At 40.1% G+C, this 27,215-nt stretch overlaps 2 protein-coding genes across 7 annotated transcripts in view; both read right to left on the bottom strand.

Annotated features, from left to right (window-relative positions):
- On the bottom strand, window positions 1-9,189 carry tbxa2r (thromboxane A2 receptor). 2 transcript variants are annotated; one of them, XM_084010684.1, is made up of 4 exons: window positions 8,975-9,189; window positions 2,964-3,788; window positions 1,418-1,551; window positions 1-275 (listed from the first exon to the last, which is right to left on the bottom strand). In XM_084010684.1, the coding sequence occupies exons 2-4, from the start codon at window positions 3,756-3,758 to the stop codon at window positions 98-100; spliced, it is 1,107 nt and encodes a 368-aa protein (XP_083866810.1). In that variant the 5' UTR covers window positions 3,759-3,788; window positions 8,975-9,189; the 3' UTR covers window positions 1-97. The 2 variants fall into 2 exon arrangements, with proteins under 2 accessions (XP_083866810.1, XP_083866811.1); XM_084010685.1 differs by lacking the exon at window positions 1,418-1,551.
- Window positions 9,190-21,820: 12,631 nt separating this feature from the next.
- ptprsa (protein tyrosine phosphatase receptor type Sa) overlaps window positions 21,821-27,215 on the bottom strand; it is a 168,520-nt gene continuing 163,125 nt past the window's right edge. For all 5 annotated transcript variants that reach the window (XM_084012035.1, XM_084012037.1, XM_084012036.1 and 2 more), the window contains 2 exons: window positions 26,642-26,777; window positions 21,821-26,266 (listed from right to left, as the gene is read on the bottom strand). In XM_084012035.1, coding sequence (XP_083868161.1) covers window positions 26,198-26,266; window positions 26,642-26,777 — 205 coding nt within the window. In that variant the 3' untranslated portion in view covers window positions 21,821-26,197. The remainder of the gene's footprint in view (window positions 26,267-26,641; window positions 26,778-27,215) is intronic.

Raw genomic sequence — 27,215 nt, 5'->3', positions numbered from 1 at the left:
GATTTCTATGGCTTTCCTGTTTCGGCTGGATCCGGGGTGCTCCCAAGTGAAGAGCGTGTCAACCTCCGTACGGTGTCACTGATAGATGGATTCATAGTCATAATTGAGCCGCGAGACCAGTCGAAGCGGGGGAAGATTCTCTTGAGCATCGCCCTTCGAAACAGCATGTATACCCACGGATCCAGGATCTGGTTCCAGGTGGCGAAGCGTAGCCAGAGCAGGAGGTATTTGATCTGGAGGGGACCTCCGGAAAGCACAGTTTGTGCAATAAAGACCTATTGTTGAAGGGATAGAAATGAGGATAAGGATGATAGGAAAGAAGAGGCATAGAAATAATTGAGGAAAGGATTGGGGGAGGGATGAGAGGATGAGACCCAAATCATCAGACAGCAAATGATTGTTGAAAAGAGTTGAAAGGAGATAAATAATAAAATAAGCATTAGCATTAGCCCAGTACGACAGCGTTTTGGGACAAAAGGAAAATTATTATAATATTAGGGGGAAAAAATGGAGCCGAGAGAGGGGGGCAATATTTAGAGAAAAAAAGTAGCAAATTTGCAAGTTCATAAAGTGGCAATTTTGCGAGTTGATTACAATGCTAACAACTGGCATGTATTCTAGCTATGTACGCATATATTTTGCTAATTAATACATCACAACATGTGACAACACCTCTAAGGTCCTTAGGGTGATGGCTGATGATGGTTATTGTTGTTGTTTTTTTTTATATGGGCCAAATTGTCATCTTTTGTGTTTATTGATCGGGCGGTTGGGCTAAGATGCTAGCAGTAGCATTCACTTGTTGTCATAGCAACTGCATACATCTAGTGTTAGTGGAACCAAGCAACAACTTTCTTTCTCAGAATTTTGCCTCCCTCACTCGACTCTGTTTTTTTTCCCCGTCCCAAATGCAGCTGATGCCAAATAAACCCGTTCTGTGGGTTACACCCAAGTAGTGTGAGGAAACAGTATACATCCACTTGAAGTACCACCATTGTAATGGTTGCGTGCAAGTGTTGAGATGAAGTGCAAACCAGAGGTTTAGTTAGGAAAACTTTTCTCAGACACAAAAAGTCACTGTTTTGACTCGGTGACTAAAGGCAGGCCCAAGTGCAATAAACAGATATGAAAAAGAGCAGAACATTCTCAAATGAAATGTTTATTAAATGACTGCGAATGGAATGAGGTGAACATAGCAACAGCAAAAACCAACCACTGTGGAGCATGCTGCCAACGTGCTTATGAGTAAAAGTTTGAAAACGGCAAGGCATCGATTAAACTGTGTTGTACAGTCCATCCATTAGTTTCATTAGCTGGCCAACCACAGCCCAAAGGTATGATGGGGTTAGCAGTTGCTATGGGGATGCTGTGTTATTGTAACAACCTTTCGGCATTTTTTTTTAAACTTTTTACTCGCCTTATTCGGGATACTTTACACATGATGTATATCCAGGGGTCAAATATCTGATTGCAGGTGGCCATTCGTATGTAGAACAAAACAATCTCTTCTCTTAGGGGATCAGCCGTCACCACACTCAGCAGAATATATATCTGTGCAAGTTGTCAAACAACCGAGGTTAGACAGGACTGCAGAAACATATTTGATGCAGTCAGATTGCCTTGGCCCTTCTGTTCCTTACACTGATGGTTATGTCATGTATTTCCATTTTCATTTTCATTTGAATTGAATGGTGCACAAACAAATTCTACACCAAATTGTCTACACATGGATTTACGTTTATTGTATAATTTGAATCACAGTCCCATTTTTTGATTTAAGATACACTGGGACAAATAAGAGGGAGGATCATGGATGGAGAGGTGGTTGTGTAATTATTTTATAGTATGTTTCTTTTACAGTTATTAGCCTTATTCAAATACTCCAGTGAAGAAGACTGATCACAGGAAAATGGTAGTTTATTACAAATTAGGTTATATTTTTGTAGCTTGTCTCATTGGTGACGATAACTTCTTATTATGGACAATAAATCTCAGTATTCTAAAAATAGGTTCAATGATATAACGTTTATACTGCTTGTGTTTACAATGGTTCTATCTTCACATTCCTTTTTTTAATGATTCTTGGACCTAATTTCAGTGATGTTGGCATGTTATCAACAAACACATTGTTGAGTGTACTGCGGCAGACAGAACCAGACTAGAAGTAGAGCTACAGAAGTAAAAATCCAAGTTGCAATAACTGGAGATTTACCTTAAAAGGCACTGATTACACCCATGCTTCAAAGCTGAGATGTGTGATCTCAACTACAGGCATTAAGGGGCCTTCTTGCAGGGTAAAAATCAGAAGTCTTTCAGATCAACTTGTTAGGGAGCTGCATTGCTAAGGAGAAATGAAGCATATAGAGGGAAGGCAGAGAAAAGGAGCTGAGGAATTTGTGATGCCTCATTATGGTTCGAGGAGCCTTTGAAGGATGATTCTGGTAGCGACCACAGCTGGACAGATAGAACGGTCGGGTGCTTTTAGCTACCTGAGAAATCCCTAATTCGGGGGACACCATTAGTCAAAGTGCTTTGTTATATTTCTGGTGGATATTCAAAGATATTTATAGTCGATTGCTAAAAATGTTCAAAATGCTGTCATACATGTTGGAAAACATAAATATTGAGTGACCAGCCTGCAGTCAAAGAAGACACATTCACCCATTTGTATCATATTTGCTACCTGGATTCCTGAGACCTATTTTATCAACACGATCAATACTTTCCTTAAAAACCTGTTGTATATGACCTGAGACATGTATTCTGCCCTCTAGAGGATTATCATTCCACTGCAGGCATTGTAGGGGCTTTTTTTTAAACTCTTATTTTCCCCTATTCTTACCAGCATCATCTGGTAGGCTACCATTTGAGGAACTTCAAATCCTCATCATCCTCATGAACCAGCAGCAGCATAAGATCAGTCGGAAACATATTACATGCAGAGCTCAAATGGGCAAACTCACCAGTAGGGGGCACCAGCAGATGGAAGCGATGACCATGATAAGGATGAGCTGAACCATCATCTCCACTTCATAGTCCCTGCGACGCTGGCTCCGATCCTGTCCGCAGCACACCTTGATTAGGGTCACGACGCTCACCGTGTTCAGCAGAAATGACACGGCGAGGCTGATCAACCCGACCAGCGAGAAGAGCAGTGAGAAGGCCATGTCCTTTCCCTCGGCGCTGATGTTGAAAAAACACCAGGAGCCGGGCATCTGCATGTGATAGCTGCCGATGCCCGTCAGGGGCAGCAGAGCGATGCTGCCGGCGCTTGACCACACCATCAGCACCATGTAGACCGTCCGCCTTTTGGGCATGCTGGTGGTGCGTGCGAAGGGACAGTTGATGCCGATGAAGCGCTCCACGGCCATGGCGGCGCCGAGCATCAGCGGACACAGTCCGTAGAAGACCATCGACATGCCCATGAAGTTGCAGAAGTGGCAGTGTGGATCTAACCGCCGCCAATTAAAGTGCGTGACGTGGAAGGTGATTACGATGGAGCCGGTGACCAGGAGACCCATCAAGTCGGTGACCACCAGTCCGCCCAGGAAGATCAGGAAGTTGCGCGAGCGGCTGTGAGTCCGCTGGAAGGACTTGATGAGAACGACCAAGGCGATGAAATTGGAGGTGATGCCCAACATGCTGAAGACCGAGGAGAAGTAGGCCGAGGCGATGGTATGCTGGTAGTTGAATGGAGGGCTGTTGATGGAGTAGCAGAGTGGGGTGTTGTTGGCGAGCGGCATGGCGGAGGCATTCATGGTGGTCAGCTGCTGAGGGGTTGTCGATTTCTGATAACACAAGAGAGGGAGAGACAAGACAAATGTGAGGATTTTAATTCTCAATTCAAACTTAAAATTGTTTTTTAAAAAAGGATAAAAGTTAAACATTGAAATCCTACAATACAAATTAAATGAGCAAAAGGAAAGAAACTATCCACCTCCCAAGTTCAACAGTTCTGTTCAGACTTCACACCTGTTCAGACTTCACCTCGACGCTACATAGCATGACCCACTAACAACACCCCCCCCCCCCAAAAGAAGTACTTCTATGTTCTTACCTATAGCACTTTATAGCACTGTTATTCTTAAGGTATGTTTGCTGAACAGCTACTACTTTACTCAGACGAGGACCTAACACTTGTTTTTACTTATGTTGTGGTTTCTTTCTTTTGACAAATGTACTTATTGTAAGTCACTTTGGACAAAAGCGTCTGCTAAATGCCCTAAATGTAATGTAATGTAAATGTAAATGTTTTAATTCTGGGACTCCTTCCTAATTTTTTGCCAGTATGAACGTGGGTCTCAAATTGCATTTATAATCGTCTTAAAAAGGTCTAGAAAAGCCTCACATTTACCTTGTTGGAACCTGCAGAAACCCTTGAACAATGTCAGACAATGTAAGAAACAGGAGTAAAAAAAAAGGCCAGCAGTGTAGTCATAGTTCCTAAACCAATTTATGAGACTGAAAATGAGTGCACCAAAAGGAAATTGTGCCGTAAACGGCAATGGATGGACAGTTTCAGGTATTATTTCACAGTTTTCCTTCAGGTTGGTCTGGTCTGATTATCTGACTGCTCCTATTGTTTGCTCTGTCTGACGCCTTTTTAGCCTTGACTTCTTCCCTGACCTCAGATATTTACTTGGTAGTTTCAATAATTGTTTCCAATAAGAAGAATCACTAAAATTACAAACAAATAAGGCCCTATAACTTCCTATGATCCTAAATCAATGTTTTATCCAAAGCACCTTGAAGTACAATGACTGCATTTATTAGGATGGATATAAATCATATAAAGTTGATTTACACCATGGTCTGAGTGAATACTTGAGACGTACAGCACATAACACAATGACGGACCGATATAAACAGAGAGGAGGAGAGCTGTCGTATCCTGGCAGGAAATGTGTTATGTGAAGAGGACTGACAGTCACTTACAGGAAATAATAACACAGTGTCATAATCAGTTCATGATGTTGTCCCTAGCAGTCTGTTCCCTAGACACTGCTCATCAAAGTCAGATAGTAGACTATCTACGAGAGAAGTGAGGGTACATGTTAGTCTTTAAGGGAAATAAAATATGGGAATTAAATAAACATAATTTAACTTGTAATATTTGTTTGATGGCATATGTGGGTATTGATATCTGGAAATAATTTAAAGGAATAAAAAATGAAACATTCAAAATTGAACCTACCCTATATAAACCCCATATAAACATCATTATACAATATCATATATTTTGATTTTACCTGATACCTAAAAGTAAAACTTGTGAATGAAATTGGGTTAAAAAAAGAAAGCAAACTGGAGACAAAACACAAATTCAGCTAAGTCTCCAAGATAAATAAAGTTTCCATTAATAAACTGGGCTGAAATAAATATGTTTCAGAATATAATTAAAACTGCATGAGACAACTATGCAACTATGCTGTCAGGAAGTAATTAATTATTTTGCATCAGGTTCCTTTGCTTATCACTGATCTCATATTACATCATGCAATCAATGTTAAACAAAAACTCATTTTCAGCACATCATGGAATTCGGTGAAATGTTTTAATTACTTTATTTTTGGTAAAACTAAATGAAAGGACAAGACTCAGAAACAGTTTGTATCCACAAGCCATCGGGCTGCTGAATGACTGTCACATTCAAACCAACTCTGTGAACTGTACATTTGCATATTTGCACCATCTTCATTGCACTATATCCTTTTATATTTATATCCATAACTTCATATTTGCACTATATTCATAACCTATTCATTAATGGCTGCTAAACGGCACTGACTTTGAATCCTGTTTGTTATTTTGTACATATTTTTATCCATTTATACCTTTATAGTTTTAGTATATATTTTCATTCTTTTCTTTCGTATTTGAGGTCACTGTTTGAAGGAAAACTTCAAAATAAGAATTGAGTTGCTGACTGTGAACTATGTTTCTACTGTGTGTGAATACAAATTGGAATCTTGAATCTCGCATGCAACACACAAATTACAACTGAAATGCAATTTGTACGACGTGTATTATGGCCACTATAGGGGGGGAAAAAACGGAGACAAGAGAGGTGGGCAATATTCTGAGAAAAAAAGTCACAAATTTGCAAGTTTGTAAAGTAACAAATTTGCTACTTTATAAAGTCACAGAACTTCCCATAAATGTACGCATTTATTTTTCTAATTATTATATCACAACGTGTGACAACGCCTCGTTAAGTGCCTTAGGGTGATGGCTGTTGATGGTTATTGTTTTTTTTATAGGGCCAAATTGTCATCTTTTGGGTGTTTATTGATCGGGTGGTTGGGCTAAGTTGTTAGCGCTAGCTTTCACTTGTCATAGACAAAGTAATTAAGTTGCTTGCTTACTTCATAAACTCGCTAATTTGCGACTTTCTCGAAATATTGCCACTTTCTCGGCTCGTTTTCTTCTTCTCCTACAGTGGCTCTTATGCACCATCGTAAATTTGTTCACTTGTGTTACAGTAACTTTTTTAAACTGCCATTTTTGTTCAGTAATTATCATGCCATAGCCGATTCATACCCGGGTTAAACAAAATGACACATACAAATGAAACCAGAGACCTCAGAGAGGATGGTTTCTTGTGTTTGTTTTTTATTTCAACCATTACCTAAATTTCAGAAGGGAAAGCACAACACTTAACAGGAAATTTGCTGGTGTAAACATCCATTGTGGGAAACGATGCTAAGTGGTGATGCTAAGTGCACATTGTTCAACTGGTATAATCTTGTAAATGTGTGGTTTATATTATGCAATAGGCACGGCAGCAGTTTTGTCTAATTGTCACAATTTTCTTCCAAAAAGGCTGTAAACATGAATCGAGAGAAACCATTGGATCTTACAAAAAAGCTATCTGTACACCATTATCAGGGGCTTCCATACATCAGGGAATAACAGGATGAGACAGACGTTGCTTGGCGCCAGTTTTTGTACGACCCTGAAAACCTTTTAGTGTGCCATTAGCCAAAAGAGCCTTGTTAGTGTCTAAAATCAATATATTATATTCAAAATTGCTTCAGCGAGTTAGTCCAGTGGTTTCCTATTCCAAATAATGGAAAATACAGAAACTTAATTGCAAGGTGCATGAACTGTATGTGTGTACAAAATATCTATCATGAGGTTCATAAATGGAGGAACTTTTTTTTTTTTTTTTTTAAATGCCAAACGGATTGGCTTCATTTTGTTTAACCCGGGTATGAATCGGCTATGGCATGATAATTACTGAACAAAAAGAAGCCAAGACACTCCACTATGGTTTGTGATGCGAAACTACTTTATTAATAAGGCAAAAGGGACAAATGTACATGAAAGTCCATCCATCCATCCATGGTCTACCGCTTATCCTGTATTCAGGGTCGCGGGGGGTCTGGAGCCGATCCCAGCTGTCATTGGGCGAAGGCAGGGTACACCCTGGACAGGTCGCCAGTCTATCGCAGGGCCGACATGTAGAGACAAACAACCATTCACTCTCACATTCACACCTACGGGCAATTTAGAGTCATCAATCAACCTATCCCCATCCTGCATGTCTTTGGAATGTGGGAGGAAGCCTGAGAACCCGGAGAGAACCCACGCTTACACGGGGAGGACATGCAAACTCCACACAGAAGGAACCCGGGGCCAACCCGGGAATCAAACTACCCTCTCGCTGTGAGGCGACAGTGCTATGTACATGAAAGTTAACACTAAATATGGGAGTACCTTGCATTTCTTCCCCCACTGCCATCAGACCCCTAAGCGATAGTAGTACAATCAGGGACTGCATTTTAGAATTGCACATTAATTACACATAAGTTTGCACATGCATAATTGCACTAGTTACATTTATATTTGCACTGTTTTATTGTTGTTTTATTTATGTGCCTTTTATATGACTTTGTTTTTGTACTATTTATCTATTTTTATAGTTAGAATTTACATTGTTTGGCATTCGGTGGACAGCAAACGAAGACGGTAAAGGGAAACAGGTTTCTTTACTGTGCATATGATAATAAACCTTTGAATCTTGATTGAGTGTACTTGGCCAATAACGTGGCTTTGGAATCGCGCTCTCAGTGAGGTGAACAAATTAAAACATCATACATAATTTCAAATAAAAGAACTAGAATATGAATTCAGCTTGACCCTGTATGATTAATTCTACCAATATTAGAAATGTATATATGCCAGAAAATATAGTTTCAGTTGATCCAATAGTTCAGAAACGCAGGGAGAGGAAAAGAACAACTGAAGACACAACATATCTGATGTGTATAAGAACTCTGACAAATTGATCATGATGTTGAGCTAATTCAATATTTTTTGGAAGATTTTGCAGCTGTCCCTTGATCTACATTGGATCCAATGTCAAACAAATCCCCCCCCTCCAGTGGTCAAGCTGCGATTTATTCCGCATGCATCATCAGTGGGAGTTAACCATTAGGCTCAAGTGCATTTTATAGAGTTTAGAAGAGTCTGAATGACCATTCGTTAAAATGGTGAAATTAAGTTCTATCAATTCATTATAATAAACCAAAAAGTCTGCATTTGTTCAGACTTAAATCTGCATAACCTGAGTTAGTCAATGGTCTCTTAAACATGAATTACAAGCTACATAACAACAAATGATGAGTTTGTTGAAAGTATGCTTAACACCTGCATTTACATTTGCAAATTAACAGTGACAAAACAAAACCATTACAGTTGAATCAATCAATCAATGATCGATTGATTACAGTTGACATAAATGCAACTTCTACTGATGCCCTGAAAATAAGAATCCTAGAATAAGCCTGTTTATTCTGATAAATATTTACAATCATAAATGTACAAGGGCTAACATACAAATCTCAAACAAAGTCCCACATGTTTGGATTGGTTTAAAGTTTAAATTCCAGGTATCAATTAATCTTTTATGTTTCAAAAAATCATAAACAAGGTTATACATGGTTTACCAAGTGATAAAAATGTGTCTTACCACCACAGAAGCTTTCAAGTTGACTCTCCGTTGGAAAGTTTTCCCTACTCCATCCCAGCCATCGCCACGGACTTAGAAAGATAAATAACACAAACAATAGTCGCAGGACGAGGTGTGAAACGTGTCACATATGCCAGAGTTCCATCTGATGGAAATAAAAATCCCATATGAAGGTCTTACAGCAGGCTGTTAGCAGGAACCCCCGATCATCTGCACTCCCCTCCCCTGCAGATAGTCATCTCTTCGGCTCCAGTCGGGCTTCCTTTAGAACGTTAACCCCTCCCCGGAAGACAAAAGGGGGAAGAGCTCTGTGAAGAGACTCCACATGGTATTTTAAGCAGCGGCATGAGAAGTGAAAGCATCAAACTGGGAGGTGGAGATGTTTTCCGGGTAGAAAGAGGTCAATGCTCCCAAAGTCCCAAAATATCAATAGAAATGAAATAGAAAGCTTTTTTCTCATAAAAGCAGCAAAACGTCACATGAAACCATTAAAAAATACGTACGCCATTACAAATGAATGTGAGTAATCAGCCTCATGTACAAGTCTTTTCTGGAACAATTGGATAAAGCTGAACACGCCATCAGCAGATATTTTTTTTTTTTATAGATTCTGGCCTTAGAAGACATAACTGAATGAGTTGTTCAGATCGACATCTGCAGTACAGATGTGCCTCAAAGCAGCCAAATACCTCCAGCTATGTGGAGGGCTGTAATCCCCCCCCCACAATTAGTTCTACTGCTGATTTAAAAGACAATGCAGTCCTGACACCATCCCCCATACCCAGAATGCACCAGCCCCAGGTCACCATCCCCTCCTCCACCTTTTGCAATAACTGACAATTGTACATATTATTATAATACGGTGTATATATGGCTGCACATGTACAACGTCCATAAAGTTGGAATAATTTGCAAATGTCTTGTCTTCTGATGTGAAGCGATGTATCACAGTTTACATGATATTTGCATTACGACCCCATGAATGTCACAAGATCATTCATCAACATGTCCATCGACGGAGCCAGTATAAATAAGTTCTCCCTCCTAAGAATCTGCGAATAAAGCAGCCAGTGGATCAACACTGAATTCACAATTTGGGCCCTATCCAATGGGGACAAACATGAGAGTCCATGAACAGCAAAAATGTAAACAAGAATGACAGTGAGCGGTGGAGTATGGCATCGTTATCAGTGAGAAGTGCTTGTAATTTCTCTTCCCACACCCATTAGCCTAGCAGCACTCTGAGCACTCTGACTTCTTTAGTGCGGGCAGCCCTTTTTGCCAATTAAGAGACAAAGCCTGTAATCTTGGTGTGATGGGACTCCGATACAGACCTTTCATGCAAAAGTGGTGCTATCATTTTCAGCTGAGGCACACGATTAAGTTTAAATTTAGTTTTTTTTTTCCAGGACTCAATTATTATAATTCATCAATCAAAATCTTGTATTTGGCTAAAATAAGGTCTGATCAGCATCATTCTGGAAATATGAGGGAGTGATACCAAAATGTGGCATCACTGCTTTGTAGCTTGTGATGAATGAGGCTTGCCTTCAAGTGGAAATTGAATGAGAATAGTTTTTTTTAGAGCTTTTTTTAGGTAAAATCCAATATAAAATGGTGAAAAGAGTAATTAATCATTCAGTGGTTCCTGACATTGTCAGTTTGTATATATTATGGTATTTCATGGCATTTATTATGCACATAGGTAACCATTTTTAAGTGCAGCACACATTCTGAAGCACTGAAGCACGACACAGTGGATGCACCCATTTTACAGAGCTACAGCTTTGCTTTAGGCCATTTTGGAAGTTTTGCTGCGACAAGAGCGCGACAGATATTCCCTCATCCATCCCCCATGTGGTAGATGAAAGAGTCTGAGATAAGAAATGAAACCGTAGGAGCACGAATAACTCCAATCTATTACACTCAAGAAAACTTTGGGCTTCATACACCGGGAGTGCAGAGTAAAGCCAACATTAGAGACATAATGTTGTAGGAACTACTTCTCCTACCATCATTCACATGGATGTAATTTAGTAGATACCATTACAAGCACATAGTGCTTAAGTTACATATGTTTTCTATGTCATGACCTCTGAAACGATGTCTTGTCTCTCCATTTAAATATGCAGTGTTTTTTGCAAAGTGGATACATTTATCTCTCTCATGTTTTAGTGCATACAAGGCAAAATTCAAAAAGTATGACGTAAGGTTACATGAAAATATAAATAGATAACACAAACAAATGAAACACGTCCAATTCGGGGGAAAAACCTCTACAAATACCACAACCAAATAAAGCAATTGGAGACTGGAGACTAGAGAGCCTCATCATGTAAAAAATAAATGAAAGACGAATGAGGTTATCACCATGCCGACAACCGGGAAGTGCAGTGCCCTTGCTGTTCCCCCTGCCTCTTAGATGACATCCAGCTGCTGAGAACAAACAAACAAACAAACAAACAAACGGGTTCTGCTTAGTTGAACACCAGATTGGTCCATTTGGCAGCCAACTGCATCAAGGCTCAGGTGCTAATGTCCTCAGGTTGCCTCTCTAATTCCTCAACTCAGAACTAGTTGACAAGCGGAGGGTTTCCTTGTTTGAGAGAAATAATATCACCTTTTTACATGGATCAAATGTTAGAAATAATCTGCTGTCCATGTAATCTATATCTGCACATTAAAATATACTAGGAAAGGCTGTTTCTGAAGAAATGATGGTGTGAATGCTGGATGCTGAAAATGTGAGGCTACGCTCAATTGCTGGCTTGCAGAAGAAGGGGAAGAAGAAGGAAGATTTGAAAAAGAAAAAGCATTTGTTTCAAGTTGATTAATACCAATAAATGGATGAGAAATGTGGAAAAAAAAGGCATTGCTGCCATTAAAAGTTGAATAAATCCATCCATCATTCCATGTATGAAAGACGGGAGTATGAATCAGTAGATACGAGTTGAAAATGCATGCAAAAGCAGCTGGAGCAGTATGAATAGTTGGAAAACTGGGAAAGGGATGAAGGATGCAAAATACATAGAGTGAGCAATGGAAGAATTTCAGCTGGGAATCTAGCGCAAGGACTTAATGAGTGTGCTGAGAAAGTCTTGAGGTTTCATTTAATTGTCTGTGTTGGAATAAGGATAAACAACATCTGACGAGCACTTTTATTTTGAAAAACTAGGTCCATCTCTAGTTTCTCCCATTATGGCACATTGTGAGTTGGGCCAGACAACAATGAGGAAGATGTGGACGAAAGCCGAAACACTGAGCCTTATCGCATCCATGTTGGATTTCATCCGAGACACCTCTAGATATTCTGCTTAAAAGGTAACACTTTATATCCAACTGACCTCAAGCAACTACAGACAGCTTGCAATTCTCTTGACACAAAAGCTACAACTCCCTAACAAGACCTTTCTGAACCAGTGACCCAATAAAATCCTTCCCCAGACTTAAAACTTTCCATTCTTCGTTCCACAATTACATTTTATTGAGATTTTTTTTCACACAAAGAGCTCCGGCCCTTGAAGGACAGTTTTAGATAGCTCACCAAACTCACTGAACAAAACCTCAGCAAAATTTAACAAGGAAAGCGACCAAGGATTTCTGGAGAATACTAACAAGTGTTCTGCCTTCTTGACGATGATCCTTGCTGTCAAGCAAAATACCGGGTTGGTGACATTATCGCCAACAGTAAATAACCAAACCAGGGCCAAATCAGGGAGAAAAATTCAGTCTGTGGAGAGATGCAATAACTCACACCATGAATTTCCCATCCTTTGGACTAATAAAATGATTATCTTATCTTATCTTAAAGTAGGAAGCTGCGACTGTAGGAAAACATGAAATACTTAAAATGGTATGTAGATGGTCAGTTCCTCTTTTATTACCAAATAAGTGTAACTTTTCACAGTTATATCTTGTATGGTTAATTTGTTTCTATTATCTATACATAATCCTTCTTGCTCCAACTTCCCTCATATCTGCCCAAACACAGCACATTTCATGAATATCATTAACATTTGCATAACCATGAATGCAAAAAGTTTAACCACAGATTCAGAGACACCTTGAAGTGCTCCAGATTACCTATCTAATCTCATCACGTTCACACCATTACTCTCTTTCTCTCTGTTATAATAAACTGAACGCTGGCATTATTGTTTGACTACATTAGCCTGAAACATCCAATTCGTTGCCATTACAACTATACTTTGTCAGATTAGGGCTGTTTTCATTTGGTTAAAGGTTGAGTAGGTGATTCTATTCAGAAACACTTTCTGTTATATAACTTGCATACCTCGTAACATACCGATAGCAACGAATAAATGAAATGCTCTGACATAAAACTATTTTCAAAAATGTCATCTGTGGCCGTGGCAAGACCGTAAAAACACCGTCCAATCAAAAAAGTTGGGCCGGAGAAAATAATTGGACAGCCAATCCAGTCTGTCAATGCTTACTTCCTGATTGCACTCTGCTGATCTCGAGCACTCGTTTGGCGTTCTGGGGGCGCGGTTTTGAACAGAGGTCTGAATGAAGGGGGTGGAACTTTTTCAGTTCTGCGATGCGTTCAAAGTCTCTGTGGTTTTTCCAAATGACCTACTCTGCCTTTGCCTTCACGTTGTGAATAAAAAAAATATCCTTAGGTTTAGGAAAAAATGTCATAGTTGGGCTTAAAACTGAAAAGTAAAAAACATAAGTACGGAAAATATATAACAAACATAATTTTGGGACACGGACACCAGTTTCCTGGGTGAAAGTCCAATGATTGTTTGAGCCCTCATACCTGCCATGTCTGGCTTCTTTTTGGTCTTTACACTACATCGTCACTCTCCCGGAGCCCCTTTTTCCGAGCATCCAACGATGATGCAAATAAAAAAAGCAGTTACCTAAAGCCAGGTGCATTTCATTCAGAAGCTAAAAAGGGGGGAGGGGGCGGGGGGGGGGTGGGGTTGTGTGTCAGCATCAGATGCCAGGGGGGACGTGACAGAGCCTCTGTATTTAAAACGCTAGAAAAGGACAGACATCACAATTTAGTTTGCATCCGTCCCCTTTGTGTCGTTTTGTTCAGTGTAAACTGGCCTCCCTGCTCCATTGTTCTCTTTGTAGCTTACCTACTCAGATCCACTCTGTGTGTCTGTAAACTCACCGTCTCCTCGTAAATTATATTACACTCCACTCCAGCTAACCCCTTAAAAGGATTCGGAGTGATTTCCTCAACATTATGCAGAATCAGACCTGACCATAGTGGGACAATTGGCATCTAACATCTCTAATCTTTCCTAACACAATTTTTTACCCTCCCACCAACACAAAACCTATTATCTCCCTCTCCTCTGCATCCATTATGCTACTTGCTCATACCCACAAACACCTACTTTCTATTCATTTCCCTTCATCTCGCCCATATTATTATTGCATTCATATTACACGACTACACACAAATCCATATTGTATATACTGTAGGCACCTACATTCAAACATATATACATTTGCTGCATTTTACTGTCATCACTGTAAACTATAATATCCATAACATCCACTCACAAGCTAAAAGAAAAGATTTAATCATTTTTAGCAGACTGCAATCTGATATTTGTCTGCACTAAGAAACTCTCTTCAATTCACAGCCCCAGAAAGTTTCTGAAATTACAATTTCTCTCCTCTTCAGAAAAGGGTGTCTATTCTAATCCTTTACAGACTTTTATGGTATTGTAGGTTTATTATCATGAACACTACCATATATAATAACTATATACAAAATTTAGATATTTACTCCATATTTTACTCTCTCCCGCTGTTCAATTTCTAAAAATGCAATTAATGATTTTTATACAGGTATTAATACCTCATTGACTAGAAACATTTTCAAATTACTGCTCAACAGATTATAGTGACTTTGCAATTAATTCAACCCTGTCTCCTACGAAATTGTGTTCCCATGCAACTAAAGTGCACAAGGTTATCAGGGGTCACAAACTTCTGTCTCCTGGGTGAATGCCCTGTATTTTTTGGCCCAGGCACCACCAAAACATCCTGCCTTTGTGGACTTCTGCACAATTATATGAAACATATTTCTGATACATCAAGATCAGATATAGTCACAAGATTCTCTCAAAACGTAAATCACAATGCATTTTTTTTGGGTGGGAATGAATGTTTTTTTGGAGACCATGATTATGTATAATCTACCTGCCTTATTTGTATGATCTGTTAGCTTTGCCAATTATATGATTATATTTTCACAAACCTGGACTCTTTCTCATCTTACTGACCTCAAACCATGATTCTAAAGCTGTGTAATGAGTCCACAGGTGGATTAATTGTTCAAATCATGCAATCGCCATTTCACCATTCAATTTTCAAACTTTTTTTTTTTTTAATTTTAACTTAGCCTATTCATTTTAGACAAACCAACTCCGTATTGCTCCAGTGAAGCTGCTCAGTGGGAGGATTACTCAGCTGACTTGCTTCACCCACAACTATGGGAAAAGCAAGACAGAAGTTGAAGTGATTAATGCTAATTATCTTAGAACGAGAGAGAAGTCAGAAAAAAGCGATTTCACACACACACACACACACACACACACACACACACACACACACACACACACACACACACACACACACACACACACACACTAAACTTTAGTGTGTGTGTTTAGTAAAGCATTCATTCAATCGACTAAAAATGTCTATAGATGACATACATCAGTCTACGAAAACCAGTCCCCAAGCAAGCTGTCCCTATGTTACTCTAATGAGCTGTAAAGGTAAAGTGGAAAAGATACATTGTAGCAAGGCTACCGGAGAAAATAACTCACGCAACGTTGCCTGAACTCAGCCGGAGGGTCACACCTGTGGCAAATGTCTCCATAGATGCAGCTCAGACGGAAACGTTTTGGTCTTGAAGGAAGGCAACAATCCATTTGACAATAAATACCCCAAGAAATGCAGAGAGAGCCGTTGACTTCTTTCAGTCTCCACGTAGGAATCAACGCACCTTGAAAAAGGTCCCCTCTCATTTCATTCTCATCCATCGGTGTAGGCATGTTGGAACACTACTTCAGAGGCCGATTACTCAAGGTGAAAGGCATGAGTCGTACTGCTAGTACGTGGTGATGTGCGTGGGAACCTTTTTGAAACATTTCACAGAATTAGTGACTCTGAGCCTTAAATTAGGAGCCTTATGGATAAAAAGGCAACCCAAACTGTCCTATCATAGGAGACTGCTGCAGCACAGGAAACCCAGGTATGTCCTGGGAAGAGATTCAGTGTTGCCCAGGGGACCCCCGTTTCCTTCTAAGGGCCCGACTTCTAGATACCTTGTAAATAAATAATGCAGAAATAGCCAGGAGAGTACACAGGAAAGGGTACTACTAAAAAGTCTGGTTCAGACAGAGGCGTTCTGGCTGATTCAAGAGCAGACAGGAAGCTAGCCAGCTGGGATGCTAGTTGGAGGCACAGCAGGCCAAGGTGCCGGCTGAAGGAGATGCTGGTGACATTGATGGCTAGCATGCTGGTAACTAGCATACTGGGGACTGGACAACTGGGGGCTGGCAGATGGGGAGGCAGCCCGAAAGCTTGCAGACGAGGAGGCTGCTGACTAGCGGGGCCAAAGCTAGCAGGCTGGGAGATAGACGGTACTCCTGTAGTGAAGAAACTTCCTGCCTCTCTGTAAATTCTACAACTGTTTTTATTCCTAAATGGTGGAACATGCCCTGGTTAAGGCACCAATTTAAGAAGGAAAAATATAAAATTTGATCTTCAAAAAGTATGCTGATGATGGAGTTCTATTTCTCCCCTAAAAACTTGTACTTATACTTACTTACTTTCACTATCCAGCGAATTTCTAATTTTGACGGAAATCCTTCTGTAGACAAAGCTCTTGCACCAGGTAAACGGAAGTATTACAAACCTTACAGTATCGCTTGTTGTACGTAATGTTTGTAATCCGCTGGCCTCTCAAACGATCAGAAGACATTCAACTAATTTCAAGGACAGGTTAAGAACTGGAATGGTCTACTTTAGCGGGTGACATACAAGGTATACCTGTTTTTACCTCTTTCCATATGAAATAAACTAAGATTGCCTGGTTGGATCCAGTTATGAACAGAAACTTGAAGAAATGAATATTTAGTCACAGTTTTAGTACAGAGCAAGAGCAAGGATCCAGCAAAGCCTCCAGGAAATACAAACTCATCTGACGAGGGGATGAAGTGCAGGTGAAGAGATGGGCGGGGAAGCGCAGGAGAGGGGGAAGCGCAGGAGAGGGGGAAGCGCAGGAGAGGGGGAAGACAGGCTCCTCGCCTGCCTCTGATTGGCAGGGGAGGAATTTGAGCAAGGCTGATTTAGAGGTGTGTAGATGAGCACATGTGGGAAAGGTAGTACAGAAACGCTCCAAAACTAGAAAACAACTCCAGCCAAGAAAAAGTCTGAGGGCATTACATGAAACATTGCAAAGCTTTCCTCTTATGTCTCCAGTCTTGTAGGGCCTTAAAATATGTAGCATACTTCATTATAATAAAAGCATGTAGGCTAAGACAAACAGAAAGACAGGTTGGAGCCCATGCTAAAAAAAAGGAGTTAATTGAGATCAATGAGGTGTTTAAAGGCAAACGCTCCAACAGTATACTGCAATACACCTTCCTGAAAATGTACTGACACAGATGGGACACTAGGGGGAGATAGTTGTCTTCTCTTTGAATGACCTTATCCTCATGGCCGGTTCTGGAGGTTAGACTGAATCCACCTCAGGGAACAAGTTCTCTAAAATACATGCAATCTAACCCCCCCACAGGAACAGGATTTCACCGCAGCATGACATATACTGTTACACAAGGACATGTGTTGTGACAGGGGTCATATGGTAGTTAAGCTTATAGTTGATAATGTCATACGTAGACTGGTTTTGCCCAATAAACCCTGAAAGGCGACATAAAGAACACAGGTGGAGAGTCCGGTTCATAACAACGCAGTGAGCTAGCTTTTTTACAGGGCTCATATTTGCGGGTTCATGCCCCCGGATGGCTGAAATGTGCATCATGCGTTATTTCAGTTTGTGAATCCACTACGACGAGAGGTTGAACACGACCGGCCGCCCGTTAAAAGGCTCCACCTATGTTAGTAAAACCAAAATTATAAAGCAATGACCATCGTTTTTCAGCCGAAACTCAATTTCTCGGCTCCTCTCTGCTGGAATGTGATTTAATTATGCCCAAATTGACATGTTTACAGGGAGGCTTTAATGGTTCTACTGCTGATGGTTTCATGTATCCCTGATCATTACTGTAAAACTCACTTCACAGAGCAGAAAGCTCTGTTTTCCCATTACAGAGCCATTATCCCTACAGTACTGAGCTTATTTTCAAAGTCCAAATGAAGATTTTCCTTTTAGAGAGATCTGTAGAACAACTGTTTCTTGAGATATACTACTTAAATATTTGATTACAAGGTTTACTGCTCTTGGTGTTTGGTCTTTTCCTTATATGGGCATATGTTGTGAATATTTTAACAAGAAAAATGTGTCTTTCCTCTCTCACATCTAACTTTGTACAGTGGATCAATATCTCATCTACCAATGAAAAAATAATGCCTTGTGTGGAATATTTCTATGTACATTTTTAAAAACAAATACATCTTGTGACCAGATCTGTCAACCTTTTTGTCATGATAAATTACATTTGAATTAATTTTAGTTCTGAGACAGGTTTCACTACATTTTAAATAGTAGAAATTGTGACACCGACATGGCTACAAAATGAGGTAATACTTGAAAAGCAGAGCCGAAGGCATACACAAACTTTTCCTCTGAAACATGCAGAATAGCCATGGGCAAACAAAAGCTTTTTAACCTTGTATGAGCTTCAGTTTTCATGTAATAACACACCAGATATGAAATAACTAATTATCAGTATGTTTAGCCTCATCTTTTTAAAATGGGAAATCTTCATTCACAGGAATTCAAACTAAAATTATTCCTATAAATATATATTCAGACCAAATTTCATGGTAGTCCGACCAATATTTCAGTCTGTACCAGCATCGGACCGATCAATCAGAGTCCTGAGAACAAGGCCACTGGCATGGTTGTGCTGAATGTAAACACAGGAGTGTGGGGGAGGACTAACAGTGGACAAAGAGGAAGAAATAAAAATGGTAGATGAGGGAAGGACAGAGTGAGTGAAAAGAGTGAGAGTGTGTAACCGTTCTTCCCGTTTTAATAGCAGCAGTCAGTCAGCGGTGGAGCTCTGGCTGGAAACAGAGAGACAGAGAGGATGGAAGGGAATATAAGACAAATTATAGGAAAAAAACAGCATGAGAACATAAACACAGGACTCATGTCACTGTTTACTACTGACAGATGCTCAAACAGAAGGGAGGGAGGGAAAGCAGCATTCAAGACGCTTCCCAAAACTATGTATTTTTCGTAAAAAGGTATCTGGTGGTAGAGTGAAAGGGTCAACACCTACTTGTCTGATTGCATTGATTCCGTGTGTTGGTGTATCGGATCGACAGCATTACACAGCATATATCCCGCTCCGATGATTAGCTAGAGCCTCTGGGGGAAAAAAAAGAAAATGCATTTCGATTAATCATGCATGTCAATCTTTGATTAAACTGAATGTAAATTGGTCTTCAGTGTTTGTCAGACGGATGGAATGGAATACCCTGTAGATGGCAGCAATGCCTTTTGAGAAAACAAGTTTTCTGCAGGATGGGAAGCAGGATTCAGTGAAAATACAGTTTATACTGGATAAGTGCTATCTATCTATCTATCTATCTATCTATCTATCTATCTATCTATCTATCTATCTATCTATCTATCTATCTATCTATCCTATCTATCTATCTATCTATCTATCTATCTATCTATCTATCTATCCATCCATCCATCCATCCATCCATCCATCCTCCATCCATCCAGCGACCGACCGACCGACCGACCTATCCTTCCGTCCATCCACCCAGCGACCGACCGACCAACCGACCTACCTACCTACCTACCTACCTACCTACCTACCTACCTACCTACCTACCTACCTACCTACCTACCCATATACCAACCTATCCATCCATCCATCCATCCATCCATCCATCCATCCATCCATCCATCCATCCATCCATCCCCCCGTGCTCCTCATCTGGATCCCTTAGTAATCGGAGTACCCTGCGGTGGGAAGTGATCCTGCTGTCTCTGCATTTTATTTATTTATAATCGCTCCTTCGCTGCTAATTTACATCATCGAGACCTCATCGCGGAGCTGCGTTCTCCTCTGTGAATCAGTAGTCATGTGGCATGGTACCCCCTCTGACACCTTTACTGTTCTGGCTGGAGTTCAAATGTAGGTAAATCTCCTATTATAAGAGGCAGTCATAAACACCTAATGGTCCGGCATGAATATTTTAAAGCCCTGAATATCATACAGGAATGACCTCTGGAGAACCACAGCCTTAACAAGGCACATCTCAGACAGATAACCTCCACGGCCGCTTGCAGCTCAAAGGCTTGTTCCTGGTTCTTTTGGCCTCTTTTTTTTTTTGTCATGGCACGATTGGATTGATTTGTCATTTGCAACAGAAAGCGCTTGGCCACGGGGCTGTGGATAATCCAATTTATCGCTTTGCCATTTATTACACATTTCTGTGGCTTTTGGGTCCACTGTCACATTGATTCGTTGATTGCTTGCTTAGCTGGGTCCTAATGAGCTGCTGTCTGAATCACTGCATAATCGCCGCCCTAATTCACTTCTTCGCCTGCCCTCGCACTTGGTCTGTTGGCTCGCCTTCTATTAGAGAAGAACAGACTGAAACAGCTTTTTTTTTCCTGAGCAGACAATTAGAAGCATCATCCTTGAAACAGGGTGTCACTCTGTGTATATTAGCCTTTAATAAATGACAGTGCTCTCGCGACTCAGCGGTATTGTTGTCACGGATTGCAGGTTTCAGGTGACGATGAGCTGGTTGGCACATTGGCAGCAGCTTGACACATGGCTGGTGGAGGGACCCCCTATTACATATCATATAAAATCGTGTTGCTTATTAAACCGGGCCAGTAATAATGTGTAGTGTCGCCTAAAGTGCCATGAAAGTACTTTATAATGATAAAGATTGATTTATAGAACATATGTTAATTCTATATTGGCATTTCACAATTTCACCACATTACATTAAACAAATAGAAGGATTTATATTTGCTTATTATAGGTTGTATTCATGTCAATGTGTATTTTTGAACATACATACATTTTTGGAAGAAAAAACTTTTTGGGATCATGTCATTTCAGAGACCCCATGTTGGAGCCTACAAGAAATTACACAATTGTTTAATAACTAAAACAAAAAAAAACAAAAAAATACAAAACATGCCATAACGTAAAGAATGTTTAAAGTTACCTCGAGAAAGAGGTACCTGCATGTGACAACTGATACAACTGACATTTGTGGGATGTAATCTAAAGCTTAGATACAATAAAGTTTGGTACAAACATTTGACATCGAGGTTATAAATATCTTAAAAAACAAATGAGAGAACAAATATCACCAGGTGAAGGTTTGCCGCTGCACCAATATCAGCCTGTCTGGGTGACATTTATCAAGCTTGAAGAGGGGCTTAAGGACCCATCGGGATGTGTTTGTGAAGAGGCGGCTTGGACAAATATGAGGAAACTAATCAAGCCGTCTATCAACAAAAGAAGTGCACCATCTGTGTGCTTCAACGCTTGTCGCACCGAATTTTCAAAGCAGGTTCCAGTGTCATGAATGGGGCAATTGAATATTGAATATTTCACACACACTAGAAGAATCACACCATTACATAACCAGCCAAACAAAAAATGACAAGCAAAATGTTTTTCAGACAACATTTCTTTAATACAAAGTCAACATATCTACATACACAGTGGCTTTAAACCAATTATTGTTTCAGTTAGAAGTGAACGTTTGAAAGTGGTCGCACTTGGCCCTCATACAAAGGAAAAAAACTATTTTGCTGAGTTTGGATTCTTTTTAATTTTGTCCGTATGTACTGTATATGCTCTATTCTTTTTGATGTCATTTTTTTTGTTAGTGTTGTTTTTTTTGTTAGTCCCCCCTCCCCCTCCCCCATCCCCAGAACCACCAAACCACAAATATGCTGCAACATATTCCAGTAGATTTGGCGTCCGTTTTTTTTTTCAAAAGTCTAGCATCTTTACATGAAGTCAAAAGAGTAACACATTGCACGAGCTTCCAAAGACTTCTACGAGTTTGGGTTTTGGCTTTTGGGGGCTTTTTTGAGTTCCAGAAGACTTCAGTTCATTGTGAAACATCTCAAGCCCCCTCCCGCTGTTCAGAAACGACATGCTGGAAATGTGAATACGCAGCAAGTTTTTGGTTGTCTTGGTCTTCCCTTGGTTGCATCGCACTGTTTCGTTTCATTGAGTCCTGATTTTCTTTCTGCATCCCACAAATGAAACATGGCTGAACAAAAAAAACAACAAAAACATAGTTTCTATACAATGCTTAAAAAATGCTCTAGGGAGAAAAGAAATCAACATGTTGCAACTGAACGTATGTATCGCCTTTAGCAAAGCTGCGTTTGTCCATCAGACAATTACATATTTATGAACACCTTGGCATTTTAGGCAGTTTAACAGCTGGGGACTCTCTGGGGCTTCAAGGGACATGAAAAGGAATGGATATCACCTTTGGGTTATATTGGTGGATACAATTAAGAATCTACACCTTTTGTAATCCCTTTTTTGTTCAAAGTTGAGACTAATTATTTAAACAGAAAACCCCACAAATTGCTATATTTCCATGGTGTGAAAGAGAAAAAGTCCATCTTATCTCTAGTATAACCCCCCTCCCCCTAATGCCAGGGCAGGAAAAAGGTCATGTCTACATCCAGAATGAGGATGTAACAGGACCTTGAATTGATAGTTGATCAGCAATATCTAATGGTTAGCGAGTGGACTAACTCCCCATCCTCGGCTAAATGGTACCAGCAGATATCTGATTCTGATTGCATGCCCTCATTGAGGCTATAGGTGTGAGAACACAAGCTGGCTTGTTTCCCAGTTTAACTGCTAGCAGGGGAAATTAAAGGCAGAAAAAAAAAGAAAAAAAAGCGAGAGGTAATTAAAGACCAGGGAGCACGGCTGGAGAAAGAACATTTGAGAAAACAGGCTTTTACAAACACCGGGAAGTCGTATATCGAGCAGAACCTCCCATCTTTGAGATTCTGAGATTTTTGAGGGTCAAATGATACAAATACATATAATCTATATATTTGTTTATTTACAGGTATATTCTAGATCATAGTGGATATCTAACAAAATGAAAGACCACATTATGTCGGAAAATAATAAAAGTTTAAAAAAAAAAGAGAAAGAACTTAAGAGAATTTTCTTTAAAAACGGTGAGGGTCATAGTCTGTACATGATCATACAAGGTACAGTACGTTAAAGTTGGGCTGATATAGCTAACAAAAACAAAAAAAAAAGTTCAATTATGACATTTTTGATTGATTAGATATTTTGTAGACCAGTTCATCATTTAACAGTTGCTCAAAAAAAAAAGAAGAACACTAATGCCTAAAGTAAATGATAATAAAGAATCTTAACAAAGGTTTAAAATGGCATCTCCTCAGCGGCACTGGCTCTACCCGGGGGTAGAAGTTTAACATCGGTGAGTGGAGGCAGAGGATTCAGGCAAAGCACTCACATCACCTCCGCCGTTTTCTCAAGAAACGTTTCTAAGATTACAAAAAACAAACACGCGAAACTAAATCAATAAAAAGTCATATTTTCAAACATGAGCACTGGCTGGTATAAAAAAAACATGATGAGGAGAAATATGTAATTAATACTAAGTGTTTGGATATATCTTTATATTCTGCATTTAAATATATATGCATGTGTGAGTGTGCAATATATATATAAACATACATATATGCACACAAACACACAGACATGTTATACTTAACATTTCTACAGTGAAAAAATAGAATGTCTTTCAACATAATATGAACAAATAAGCATTTTTTCTTCTCCTGCTAATTTAAAAAAATGTGTGATACAACATCTCTGTTAAAAAACTAAACCCAAAAAACAAAATAAAAAGTCAACTATGTAATGTAAAATAAGTCGTCATAATACAACAGTAATGTTTTTCATAATGTTACAATAACAATAAGGCTTTTTTGGAAATAAGAAAAGATTACACACAGTTCTGTCCATCACTCCGGTTTTTGTGCACACACCCTTCAGAAACCTCCAGAATCCGTCTGTACCAAAGATCTCCAAATGAAAACGTGGTGTTTCAAAACCTTGATTTTTTTTTCTTCATCAGACACATATACACTAGTGCGTCAAATCCAACTTCAGTTGTTTTGGGGGGGTTTATTTGTTTCAAGTTTCTTTTTTTTTTTTTTTTTTATCTCCTTAGGGATGTGCAAGTAACTTGTACTGAAAAAAAATTCACTTTCCCATCATGGCGTTGAGATCCAACATGGCTGCCCGGGTCCGACAGAGATAATCATCTATAAAAACGGAGGACAAAGAACCAAAGCGACTACCTTGTTTATCCACCTTGTTACCAAACACACACACGGTGGAACTAAAGGCCAATTTTCAACCACGCGAACGTACAGCTTTGTCATTTCAACAGGCCTCTGCCACTCTTGAGTGTCTTATACAATGAAATAGATGATTATAGGAGGCTGAAGAAAGAAAAAAAAAAAAAAAGGAGCGGTGGGAAAAGACCAGGTGGACGATGATGTCACGTGGATGCGCTTTCAGTCGGTTAGCAGACAGAGCTGGCATCTTTTTGTTCGTCAGGTTCCTGTCTCCGACAAGAGTCACACTTACAGCATACACGAGATAAGCAGCATGTTTGGTTTTGACAGAAAAAAATTAAAATCCTCATAAGACAAAAAAAGAAGAAGTTTGAAACGATGATGATGAGCGTTGGTCACTGTACACAAAGAAAGCCGTGGCGATCCTTGTTTGTTTTTGTTTCTGTTTGTTCCAAAAGCTTCTCATCTCTGGTGGATGGTTAACCCTCCGAAGCCCCCACAATGCACTGGGTTCCAAAGAGAGGAGTGATTGTAGAAAAAAAATCATGGGAACGCGGTTGCCATTTTCTCCCATGTTTGACCATCCATCCACGAGAGGACCCAGCTGTTATCTCCATGGCAATGGGCGAAGTCCCCGCCCTCCCCTCGATGTCTCCTCGTCTTTATATACTGTGGTGCTCTTCAACATGGCCGTGGTTTTACCTGCTTCAGGATACTGATTTTACACAAGTTCACAATTCACCAAACTGAACGTTAAGATATGTGTTGTTGCTTTCTTCCCCGACAACCACCAAAAGTTGCATTTCTCCAAGCTCATACTGCTGGAGAACTGCTGTATAACTTCAACAGTTGAGTTGAGTTGAGTGTTTTTTTCCTCACACAATTACGCATATCATTAGTGGGACAGTGTAAAAGCAAAAAACTCAAGGTTTATTTGATGCTGGATGGTAGTGTTCTCGTGCTAGTTTGGATTTTTAATCATTTTTTTTGTCTTACCAGAGTTTTGGGGGGTAAAATTTTTGTGTCCACGCAGGCAAACCACAATTTTGGTCATTTCTCTGATCATCGCTCACAAAAAAATGTGTTGATAGAAATACTTGAACCCCCTTGTGTACACCCGGGGATATAAAAAAAAAACAAGAAAGTCACCGCAGTCTTGGCTACATCCGTCTGCCCTCTCTTCATCTGATTTTTGCTTCGTTCACTAGTTGCTTGATATTTTTGAAGAAGAAAATGTCCATGAATGTTTACGTCCTCCACATTGAAACACTTGAGGTAAGGTAAGCAGTCTTGACACTTTGATCGATTTCCCGCCTCACAGCTCGAGCCACGGCGTCTTGTTTTCCTCTCCTGGTGAGGTTTTTTTTTTCTTCTTTTCTTCATGGTTGGGGGCAATGTCTTCCTCACTTCCTCACCAAAGGGTCTATTAAGTCGAATTGGAATTGATCTCAACTGGTTGGTTGGGCGCCGTCTTCTTAAAAAAAAAAAAAAAAATTCTACAATAGATCCTGTTTTGGTGTGTCTGAATTAGGGATGGCATTATCATTGTCTGCTGTCGTCGTTTTCAAATTTAAAAAGTTTCTATGGCTCAGGAAACTGTTGAGGGGAGGGGATGGGGGATGGGGGGGGGGGGGCACGACAGGATTCTGGGGGGAAGAGATGGCTTTTTACGTTGCATAGTGATCAAAGCTTCCTAAGTACTCCAGAGCTGCGTGGTAGCAGAATTGGTACTCATCCTGTAGGGAACAAACACACAAACAAGAAGACATGCATCAGACAACGAGAACTGCAGCTTTGCGGTTGCAGGCCTCCGCTTACCAGTTTATAACCATGTCTGTCTAAAATATCACACATCATTTTATCCTATTTGTTTTTACAATAAGCATATGAATTCTTGATTTACGGCCAAAACAATGTGTTTGAAGAAATTCCCTAAAGGTGTTCCTGAGATATCATTCATGTTTAACAAACCTGCTGCAGGTCTATTAGCATATTTACGGCACTACAGCCCTCCGAACTTACTTTCAACTAGCTAGAGTACAATTACTGGTTCCACAATACTAGAATCTGTGTGTGTGTGTTTTTGTGTTTGTGTCCGTGTGACCCCTGACCTCAGTCTGGACCATGGCGGGCCTCTGTGTCCGGAGCATCTTCACTGTCTGGAAGATATCGACCACGCCTTCGTAGCGCATTCTCTCCAGGACGATGCTGAGGGTGATGAAGACTCCGGTCCTGCCCACGCCAGCACTAGAAAAAACACATAACGCCAATGTCAATTAATAAGGATGTAATAGATACATAGATATAGATAGAATAGAGTGAATCTTTATTTGTGCTAAAGAAATGCAAGGTCTTTCTGTTCATTCTGAAAACAAGACGAGAGAAATCGAGGAAATATCCTAAATTCAGAGCTTTGTTGTAAAGCTACACCTGGCAGCTTTGCACATGTTGTAGCTCTGAATGAGCTAACCATTACAAAAAACAGAAAATCCTGCAGCACGTTCACACAACGGTGGGGATGTCAAGGACACAATCTGCACGTGTGGATCTATTTGACACAAAATGAGCCCCTCGAGGACAAACAGGCGCGCTGCAAATCAGGCACACAAACAAGCGAGCAAACATTTTGTCTCATTAAGCCCCTCCCATGTGTCGAGAAAACTCAGCCCCGCCGCCGCCGCCGCT

The sequence above is a fragment of the Eutrigla gurnardus genome (genome assembly GCF_963514095.1).
Source record: "Eutrigla gurnardus genome assembly, chromosome: 6".
Classification (NCBI taxonomy): domain Eukaryota; kingdom Metazoa; phylum Chordata; class Actinopteri; order Perciformes; family Triglidae; genus Eutrigla; species Eutrigla gurnardus.
Note: the sequence above shows the minus strand (reverse complement) of the source record. Positions and strands in the feature narration are given on the sequence as shown.

Excerpts from the sequence above, each read along its gene's own strand:
- tbxa2r (XM_084010684.1), bottom strand. The coding sequence starts at position 3,758 with ATGAATGCCTCCGCCATGCCGCTCGCCAACAACACCCCACTCTGCTAC. Across the intron at positions 1,552-2,963 it reads TCTGCTGGTGCCCCCTACTG|ATATATATTCTGCTGAGTGT; the intron begins GTGAGTTTGCCC and ends CAACTTGCACAG. Across the intron at positions 276-1,417 it reads TGTAAAGTATCCCGAATAAG|GTCTTTATTGCACAAACTGT; the intron begins GCGAGTAAAAAG and ends CTTCAACAATAG.